General features: G+C 42.5%; 1 protein-coding gene across 5 annotated transcripts in view; it reads right to left on the bottom strand.

Moving 5' to 3' along the window:
• The window catches only part of SMAD2 (SMAD family member 2), a 50964-nt gene extending 40208 nt beyond the window's left edge, over positions 1–10756 (bottom strand). Inside the window, exons 1-4 of one of the 5 annotated variants that reach the window (XM_030512201.1) lie at positions 10538–10739; positions 10002–10058; positions 8774–8859; positions 619–904 (exon numbers count right to left, since the gene is read on the bottom strand). In XM_030512201.1, the coding sequence (XP_030368061.1) occupies positions 619–854 (236 nt within the window). In that variant the 5' untranslated portion in view covers positions 855–904; positions 8774–8859; positions 10002–10058; positions 10538–10739. Of the gene's footprint in view, positions 1–618; positions 905–8773; positions 10059–10537 lie in introns of all 5 variants that reach the window. The other 4 variants (XM_030512203.1, XM_030512199.1, XM_030512200.1 and 1 more) reach the window with 4 other exon arrangements.
• Between the last annotated feature and the right edge of the window lie 321 nt (positions 10757–11077).

Consider the following 11077-nt stretch of genomic DNA (forward strand, 5'->3'; position numbering starts at 1 on the left):
CCTATATGTATATATGTATCAGGAGTAGAAGAGCAGTTCTAGAAATATTCCAAGTTATTAAATAAAAAGCACTTTCATTAACCAATAACATATTACAGTAAATAAACTGGTCTTCAGACAACCTGCCTCTAAAGATAAAATTCCCCTTCAAAAGGGAGAATGGATGCAGCTTGTACAATTTAAATGAAACTACCAGATAAAACTGAAAATAATGAGATTACTGAAGTGTTGACCAAGGAAAAACAAGTTTGTTTGTTTGTTTTAAGTGGAAGTGTAGGTTCCAGTATGCCCCTTCGATTATAGACAGGGTTTTTAAATAAAAGCATAAGGCAGTGCTACAAACAGAGCTGTGCTAGGCACCACCAGAGCACGTACAAATTGGAATCTACTTAGTAATGAAAATTGAAATATAAAGACATTATTAGAAATTGTGACTTCACAAAGCACCAATTCAGTTGTAAGCAAGCACTATATAAAACCAAAACAGGTTTTAAAGAATTCTTAAAGAATCAAAAGCATGGAATTGATTTTTTTAGCCATTTGTTCACAGGAAAGCCTAAACATCCATTTAATCATCTCTGAAGTGGTTGCAACAATTTCAAACACAACAGCACTTACCTTGGTATTGTCACACATTTTGTATTGCAATTCTGGGTGGTAATGGCCTTCTCCAGCTCATCTAGCTGTCCTGTTTTCTTGAGCTTCTTGACCAAGCTTTTCACTGCTTTTTCACACCACTTTTCCTCCTGACCATTCTGCTCACCACCACCAGCCCCTCCAGAGCTACCAGCAGATTTTTTCCATCCCAGAAGTCTCTTCACAACTGGTGGAGTGAATGGCAATATGGATGACATGGCTTCCACCAGACAGGACACTCAGCGAGCAAGAGATTCCCGTCTGATCCCTAAAAACATAAACCAAAACAGACATTAGCACTGAGGTTTCATAAGAAATAAATACCTTTCTTTGGACCTTTAATTACCAAATGCCATAGGACACTGCACCCTAGAGCACAAGCCAGATAACAGTTCAGAAGTAGTCTGAATCATGGTTAGGTACTTCATCAAGAAAGTTCAAACAACTTTGCTGCAGACTCTTCAACAGTTAGGACAGGCTAAGGTTACTGTTGGATTAAACGCTGAATTTCTCCTCAAGACTTCCCCGGCTAAAGTAAACTCCGGAAAATACAGAAGTTAACTAGAGTCTAGCTTTGCACCTGGGCTGGCTGGTTTTAATCACTAAAATTTTCCACAAGTGACTGACAAGTCGCATACACATATATATGCATATTCTGCCCATCTCCAAATTAATTTAGCAGGCAAAATTGTGTTTCGAATGTCATTACAGTTTGACAGAAGTCTTCCAGCAGCCAGCCATTCCACAAGCCTTTTCTCATTTTGTTTGTCATGTTTTCAATAACTACCAAGTTTTGTTCCACAGGGGATAGTGATTTGAAATTCACTAAGGTCTGGTAATATGCTTATTCCCAACTTTCAATCTCGAGTTCAACGGCCTACACATAATGAATCTTGTCAACTCGCAGTACTTAAAATCATTAAGTCTTTCAAAATTCATTAAAGGATATTTAAAACCTTAGTTTGCCATTACCTAAGTAGTAGAACTGTCTGTTTTCAATTTTAATAGCCTTTCATTCAGTATCAATTACCTGATGAGGATGTTTATACAAAATGAAAGATTAGAAGGGATGCTGAAATTTGGGCTATGTTTAGCATTCACTTCAATTTGCACTTCAAATCAGTTTAAAGAGAAGTGATAGCTATTTAGAAAAAAAATGTTTTGGTTTTGCAGCTTCTATTAGGCTAGTTTTAGGTATTAGAACATAAGCCCCAAATCAACCGTATCATTTCAGGTAGACAGCTGTTAAAAATAGCTTGACAACATAATACTCCTATGGATAGAAATATGGTTGTGGGTTGTCTTTGGGTTGTTTTTTTTCCCCCCCCACTTCAGCACCATATTTCCAGGCAGCAAATGGGTATTTGAACTGCAGGAAGTTACCTTATTTCCAAGCTGCTTAAGTTAGTTCAGTCAGCTGAAAATACCTTGTTTAGCTAAGACTACCTTGAGGCTACTCCAGTTTAGCTTTCAAGGCAGCCTGCCTGCCTCTCCACGCTGTAGAGGCACATCCCTTGCTTCTACCCAAAATATACCAACTTCATCTTACTGAAATTTCCCATCTGCAAAACAGCATGGTTGATTTGGGATACTTCAGGCTACAGTAATCATGGCTAATTTATGCCTTGTCATGTCTCTGAAGTCTCAGAGAGGTCCAAGAAGTCAACAAACACTAGATTATATTCTACAGGTAACTTTAAATCATAAATTTTCAACTTCCACAAAACAGAATATTCAGTAGGAATGACATTTCAGTTTCAACTAAATTATACCTCCATAAACCAGCTTCTGAAAGCACCTAAAAACAGGGCTGAAGCAAGAATGGTAGGTTTTGGAGGTCAAGGAGACAGAGGTTCCAATAAACAGGGACTGAACTGTTCTGAACATGTTCTGAACTGTGCAGGCCTGGGAGTGAAACACATTAGACCCTCACTACAACACACTGAGTAGCTCAAGGGATAAAACAGAAGACTTGCACTGCCTCTACTGTTTTAAGGTGTTCGAGATGAGGAACAGCAACAGTCGCTCTGAGCTTCAAAAAAGAAAGACTTCAGCTTTTGAGCAAGGACATTAGACGCTTCAGAGGCATACACAAGAAATTAAAAAAGACCAAACCAAAAAGGACAGCCTCTTTTGATTCAAAGATCATGTTTTAAATGCTAGCGGTTGATGATGTAATATCTAAACATTAAATTCAATGCTAACAGATGTAGGCAACCAAGTACCACCATCATTGCTTAGCCACACCAATTCTTCTCCCATTTATGGAGCTCACCAACACATAATATACCTATTTCCTGTTCTTCAGCTTCAAATTTCATATCTTTCAATGCCCCCGAATTCTCCTTTGATTGTCGGCCTTATAAAACACACACTTCTGCAGGGTCTCATTTACCACCAAGGTAAATTGCTTATTCTTGCAGGCCCTCAATGCTTTTATCTAATTCTTCAGCTTTACAATACTCCTTCTGATGAGGTGTCCAGTTTTGCAGTATTCTCTCCCTTCAGACGTAAGTGATTTATATATAATTTTCTGTACTCCAGTGCTTTTTTCCTTATTTTTAACTTTGATTTGCCTTTCTGTTTCACATGCACGTTGAGTGATTTAAGTCTGGCAGCAGGAAAGAAACCCCACACATTTCAGTTTTCTTTACATTTGAACTCTCATACTATTTTGACAGAGGCAAAAAAATCCAAACAAAAAAACCTCTTTTCCCGTTTCCAATACATTGTAAGCTCAGACCTAACTAATCAGAAATTTCCAGGTATTATACTTAGTTTTGACCAGTTCCTTTACAGATGTGTGCTCATCCAGCTTCTGTACCTGTCAAATCACAGGTTGACCCCTTATCCTTGTGAAGATTAGTTTTCTCTAAAACACAAAACCAAAACATAAAGGGACACATTTAAGGAGCCCTTTATGACAATGATTGTTACAGTTTAGCAGCTATTTAAAGGAAAAACACTACACACGCCACACCTGCAGATTAAAAGTCTGGGAGGCTACCCTCTTCCTTCTAGCTATTGTTTTGCCACATCAGGGGTTTGCCAGAAGTATCAACAAGAATTTCACCAAGTTATTTCAGTACTGGCCCTCTATCTTTTAAAGAATGAGCAGAGAGATTGTGACACAAGTAGGACAGGAATTCATTCAGCTTAATACTTCAGCCAATTGTGGTGAGTACTCCTAGGAGAATATTTCAGCCAGCTTGATTTATGGAGAAACAGCACTCTGCTCCAAGCCTAGAGGAGGCATCTGCAAAGAGCAAGGCATGGTTAGGTTGAATTATGAGCAATTTGAATACATGCAAATTACGCATGGAAAAAGCCTTGAAATACCCTGCTAGGTCAGAAGAGTGTTGCACATAGCCTGGTGCTCCATCTCCTTAGGTGGCAAAAGGACACGCTACTCAAGGACATCACAAACTTGGCTGATTTATGTGGCCCATTCTCCCCATAATTATTCAGCATCTTGAACTGTTACGGCATGAAACTAAAGGCCACATTCCTCCCTATTCCCTTCAGCAGCCATTTATGGACCTGTTGTCCACAAATTCATCTAAACACTTTCTGAACCTGCCTCCACAACCTCTTGTGGCAGACAGCACCACAATTTAACTGCCCACTGTTGTAAAGAAGTACTTTTAGCTATTTTAATTTATTCTCTTCCTAGTTTCAGAAAGTGCCTCTTGTTCTTCCACTGCAAGCTTTGCTGAAGAACTGTTTGTATTCATCTTGTCTGCAAGCTTCATGATTCTGTACATTTGAATCATGTCTCTCCCTCAAACAGAGGGCTATCAGCCTTTTGTCACAAAGTAGTATCTGAACACAGCTCATACAGTTTGCGAAGCTCTTCTGGGCAGATGCCAAGCCTGAAAGCTCTACTACTTCAATTAAATTACAAGTACTCTAAGATATTGCGTAAGGACTGATCTAAAGACCACAGGAAAACTCTATCAGCCTACAGTTATCTTTCCATTTAGCTTTTTGGTCATATTACCCTAACATTCTCAACATTGTAATTAAAATAAAGACAGAACTCTACACCTCATGAGGTATTTGGAGATAGAAGGCAGACACCACATGTCTGAACATCTGGCAGGAGCTCCAATAAAAATGAGGAGCCCTACGTCTGCATTGGATCCTGACTGTATCCACCTAGACAGACTCAGATACCATGTTTTACACTAGTGGGTTTAGGAGTCACTGTTGCAGCTCATTTTTGACCAGCAAATCCCAATTTCCACTATAACACACCAACACACTGGGACTCTGAGTAATTGCAGGGAAATTTTTAAGACCCCCCCTCCTGAGCTCAACTATAGTTGAACTATTAGTATCAAGGCAGCAGTGCAATACATAGCAGAAAACTTCCACTATTTTTTATCCCTTTCTACATTCTCTGGATTATGCCTTAAAATTGCAGCTCTGAATGCTCAAGGAGAACTCACTCTGCTACTCGGAAAGGTATGAGTGCTTCTTTCAATAGCTGGAACACAGGGAGCACGTGTTGTTACTCCCAACAGATTAATACTGGAAGATTTACAAATTGCCTAACTTTGGTGGTATTTGCTTCATCTCTGCCCCTGTAGTATCTCTCTGCTTCCTGATGCACACATGTTTCTATAGTTGGTCAAACACTGTCATAGTTGGCAACTTCTAAAGTCACAGTTTGAGTCATGTCTGCTATTATTCCATTCTACTCTGGTTCTCTGGAACAAGTATTAAATATTAAGCCCATGATCCCAGCAATAACTAAGCACAAAAGATGAAGAAAACCTTAAGGGCAGCATGCTAGCACAGTAAAACCTTCAAGGGAAGTTTTCCTTTCCCAAGTGTCTGGAACATACTATAAACACACGGGTGCTACCAAAAATATGAAGTGATTTCTGGCTAATTTATTCTAAAGCCTTATGCAGCATATTTCATATCAGTCTGACTATTCATCTTAAACTTGAAATAAAGAAATCTGATCTCTCCTGGTTTTACTAGAAGTATTCTGGCTTAGAGGAATTTGATTTGCGAGAGCTCTTCTGGAATAAAGAGGACAGAAGTTAAGCTTCTGAGGAAAGAAGATCGAGGAAAATAATTTGTGGTATTTGAGAGAGTCTACGAGCTCATTTCCTCCCTATTTTAGTTCCATTTTCACGATTTTTTTTTTTTTTAAGGCAATGTTTTTTTCATTAATCCTGGGATTCTGACAAGATTCTTTATCAATTTCACCAAGTGCACAATGTTTCAAGATCTTTTAGAAGATGGGGGAATATCCACCCATTCCTTTCACATGCACTCCTGTGACATTATTGGCTTCACAATAAGGTAACATTAATTGAAGCCTAGTCTATTTAAGGCAGCATAATAAATGAATTATTTTAGAAGACCTTACATTAGGCTAGACAGTAGTGAGATTTGAAGTTTTAAAAGGCATAGCTTGCGCAGTACTGCACGTCTCCTATATAAAGCCAAAATCATTAATACTTAGAGAAACCATAAAACAAGTATTTCATACTGCATTTAGCCAGTCTTTCCCCTTTCAGGCAGAATATCCTCTAAAGCATTTGGTGAAACAGACAAGAGAAGACATTTCACTTCTACTGTGCCCACAACCGCTCCAAAAACTGCCTTTTGAGATTCCAGAAGGGCTAGCTCGCTCTTTCCCTACAAATGCATCTTAGAGACACGTGATTCTGCCACACTGCAGAAGCTCAAACCTACTGCCACATAGACTTTTCTGAAGACCACCACCATGAGATAGTGAGATGGTGTCCATCTTTCTCCCCTCAAATGCAGGTCAGGGTAGGTCAGCTTTAGGTATTCCCTTAGTGGTTTTGGGGTGTTAGGTTTTTTGTCTGGGGAAGGTGCGGTGTAGAGCTGGGGGAAGGGGGATCCTGCCCTACTGAGCAATGCCCTCAGATCCACCTCAGTTCAGCTTTTTAGCCAATTAGGCCAGTAGTGGGGAGAGGCTCTGAAGAGCTCCCTCCCAAGGGGCTCCATCTGGCCAGCTCACAGGCCAAAGCTCCAAGATATGACACCAAGGTCCTGATTCAGCTTTGACACCAGCCAATGAAGTTCAAGGCAGGCTGCTTGTGATCTGGGGGAACAAGAGCAAAGAAAATTCCTCCTCTGGGACAGCTTCAGAATAAGAATTTGAAACATGCCTATACAGGGACCCAACGTACACATTAATTTTTATTACACTTGAGTATTGCCATGCATTTTCAAACTCTGCATAACTGTACCATCTTTATACAGCTTGCTGAAAACAGAATTACCCACTTTGAAAGTAGACTTTTTTTTGCTCTTGCTCACTTCATGAAGTTTGACTACGAATCAAACGAGAAAACTGATTTCTCTTACACAGAACTAAAATAAGAAGGATTATAAGGTTATGAAAGCTTCAGAAGCTGGGGGTTTCTCCAATTACTACAAATTAGAGACAAACATAATGAGTAGCTGTATTGCTATTAGAAAATTAGCATACTCTATGTAACACATTCATGGTATACTAAGATTGCATGCAACGGAAGAGAAAGAATAAATGTCCATTTTTCTGACCTTTGATTAAGCTACTAATAGGATTATTTTAGCTGCTTTTCTAGAACTGCAAAAGAGGAAAATAGCCACAACTGCAGTCTGCCAATCCACCTGCCTCTGCAAAGCAGCAGGCTTCTTCCACTTAGTATCATGAACAAATTTGCAGCATTGATCCTTACAACTGAAAGGCCTTTTTCGACTTACAAAAGCATAGAATAAGCGCTCCAAACCACAGCAGTTTAAGCCCTTCTCACCTCCTTTGCTTTGACTAAAATTTTCCATGTCTAACAGGCAAGTATCAGTTTCATTATCTTAGAAAATAAATACTCCTGGGCTAAATTTGACAGGAATAGTCACAGAACTGATTATCAGGTACCTAGTTCTGATCTGCATAGTTTAGCAGCTTGTCCACTAAACCAAAAACAATTGCATTTAACAATTAGTTAATGCAAATTCACTTTCAAGATAGGCCTAACCTAAATGTTCCTCAAGAGGCCAGCCCCCCAGGCCCTTGGTATGGAAGAGTTCTCTCTGCAGCAAAGAGTGTCTTAGATTAAGCTCTATATCTCCAGTGTAGTTAAATCTAGCTTGAGCCCCAGACTAAACTGACAGGAGACCCAGGAACTGCTCTCTCATAGTCTCCTCTTGGCCTTACTTCACACTATGGCTGTCAAACACACACAATCATCATAAAATGTCATCTGGAATGAAGCCTTAGTGTTTGTAATACAGATTCTCCGCTGGGAGCAGAGAGCAACATTTTAGGAAGGTTTTCTGCAGTAGCCAATTTCTTCTAGCCCAGAGAGTATTGAACACAGGGCTGCCTGTACTATTCTATTACAAAAAACTAATCCCATCGCATGACCTGCAGCAATTCAGTTTAACAAATCAACAATTACAAATATTTTGGCAAAGTAAGCTTAGGTATTGTTTGCCTCTCAGCACAGTTCACAACCAGTTTATGGCTTTATGATAAAAGTCATTAAATCCAATCTGAAAAGCGGAATTTACAGCTCACTTAGCAAGTCAGGCCCATAAATGGATGCTTTCAATTACAGGGCATTTACGTGCACAATCATTAAGGCAGTGCTGAGTACATTTGGAAACTCTAGAATACTTTTTATAATAATTAAAACTATGCATACTATTCTTTATATAAACAAAACTTAGGAATTCTCTTCAGTCTCAAACAGAGCTCAGATTCATTGTTATCCAGAACCTACTACAAAGCCTGTTCTCCCAGTGCTTTTGTGGGAAAGGGATTAGAGAGATGGAAACAAGTTTCGTTTTTTAAAGTTGCTTTTAGTAGCAGAGATTTTGCTGAGCTCCAATAAACTCAATTATATCAACTGGTGCTCAACACTTCTGAAAGATCAAGTGGAACAGGAAGATGGAGGAGGACCCAGGAGGGCCTTTCGTTTGGAGATTTACTGAGTAATTGCAGCCTATTTGATTTTGTTTGTGAATCTAGCCTCTAGGTCGAAGAGGAGATCAGTTACAAGATAAATTTTAACGTCATTTTTTTCCATTTGTGTTGTTCTTTTTATCATCAAACAGAACCCCAGGGAAGTTGACAAATTCTTCAAGATTTTATTACTCACACCCAGCTTCTTCCAGAAAGAAAACTGGATCTTCAAACACTTGTTCTTTTTGGTGAATGCCAGTGTAGTCCGAGTCTGACCCACACAACTGCAGAATAACAACAAACTAGCAGGTTACTCTGTTAAACATCCCAATATACTGTTAAATATGCACTTAGACTCAGCTTTGAGATAAGTTTAAACCACCTTAAAAGAGATCCTCCCCTTCCTCTTTCTGAAGGCATTTGTAACTAATGTTATCTTTCATCATCATAGTGCTAAGCAAACGGGGGAAGGGACTTCAAAAACCTCCTCTTTACCTACATTCTCATTCCCCTCTAATTCACTAGAGATTGTAAATGTTAACGTTTTAAAGCTACACCTTAGAACAGCACCCAAATAACCTGCTCCAACAGTGCAAAAGTCTAAACAGCAACCCTGTTCTGCTCAAAGAAGCTTTTTGCCTTAACAAGAGGCGAAAAGCCTTTTTTTTTCAGCCTGAAGAACAGAGCAAAGACTGATCAGTCTCTCACTACAGAGTCCAACCCCCACAGAAATAATGTCATGAATCAGTCTTGAAAGTACAGTTCTCCAGGCTAAGAGAGGAACACTTGAGAACAGACAAACCTGCTGTTATGTGCAGTCTCCTAATAAGCTGTCATTACAAACTCCTTGCTACAGATGGAATCTGGCTCTTTTATAACTGTGATAACATGAGCTTTGCACACAACATTCACAGGTTGCAGCATTTACCAACAGCATTTTCAGCAATACTCCTTTGGTAAATTCACTTTTTCTTACTGCTATGTGTTTGTAAAGACTACGGCACACGTGTGTTGGAATTCGGGGGCTGTTTGGTCAAAAACTGTGGCAGACAACCAAAGCATGAGACTAGGCTGCAGTCTGAATCCCAGCTGTTCAATTAACAGCTCTCCAAGACTATCACACTGGCTGTTCACTCACCCACTTGTTGGGGTTTTTTTTCCCCCCTTCTTTTACTTCCCCAGAGTGAAGACTAAGAGATAAAGTCATGCTTTTTCTCTTCCCCTCCACTCCCCACAAGAAAATTACACATAGGAACTCTACAACTCTGCAGTACCCCCAACTACTTGCATTTGTCACACACAGCTTCTCCCGTGCGCTTATCTAGCTAGACGAAGCTCTCAACAGACGACATTTGTTTACATCTCGCAACACACAGATAGCTACAGCATTAAAACTAGCACCATGAAGAAAACCACTAATCTTAACTCGCTCGTGTACACGTCTCGTGTAGGCAGCGTGTATTTCACATCCGTGGCTCTGGACCTACGAAGGGAACAGACAAAAGGGCATTGGCTGAAGCGGAGCCTAAACAGTTCTCTGCAACTTGCTCTTAACTGTCTCCACCACCCCGGCGCGGAGTGCTGCACACCTAATCTCTGCAAGAGAAAAAACACTGGACAGAGAGGGAGGAGAAGCACAGCTTTGACCGATATCCCCCCTTCCCCTCGCCCCCCATACACACACACAGCAAAAGGGGCTCAGACCGGCCCTTCCCACCCCTCACCGGGGGGGACACCCCGGCGTGCGGACGGTGCTGCGGTGACAGCGACCCCCGCGCCCCGCTCCCCCTCACATACCCCCAGCGAGCAGCCCCCCGCGGCACCGGCAGCTCCCCCAGCCCCGTCCCGCCACCGCCGGGGCCCTCCGCGTCCTCCCGCCGCGTCCCACCACAACAAAGGGGGAGGAGGGCGTGGAGAAGCGCCCCCGGCCCCCGCCGCCACCAGGCCCGGCCCGGCTCTCACCCAAATCCGCAGGCAGCCGGCGTGGACCCCGCTTCCCGAGCCGCGGCCGACCGGCTCTCCCCGTCCCGCGGCGAGGTCGGGTCGGGCTGCCGAAGACCCCGGGCACCGACCTCTTGCTCGGGGAAGTTTGCGTCCGCTCGGTGCCTCGGCGCCGACTGCCCTGCTCGCCGCCTCACCGCTTCCCTTTACCTCGCACGGCGCCCCGCCCCGGCGCTGGGCGGGCACTGGTTCCTCCGCCCGTCCCTTAAGAACGGCGGGCTGCGATTGGCCAGAGGGCTCCGAGGCCTGGCACGCGGAGCCAATCGAATGCCCGCTGAGGGGCGGAGGGAGATGGAGCCGGGGAGGTGGGGCTTGCGTGCCCCGCGCACCGGGGGCGGGGCGGCGGAGCTGATTGGCTGAGCTCGCTATCACTCCTCGCCCCAAGCGCCCGCCAGGGGCGGTTGACCGCGAGAGGAGCGGCGGAGCGGAGGTTTGGGTGACCCGCAGGCGCGCAGCCGCGCTGGCGGAGGGATATCGTGCCCACCTGAAATGCGTCTCGTA

Source organism: Strigops habroptila, chromosome Z (genome assembly GCF_004027225.2).
Source record: "Strigops habroptila isolate Jane chromosome Z, bStrHab1.2.pri, whole genome shotgun sequence".
NCBI classification, from domain to species: Eukaryota; Metazoa; Chordata; class Aves; order Psittaciformes; family Psittacidae; genus Strigops; species Strigops habroptila.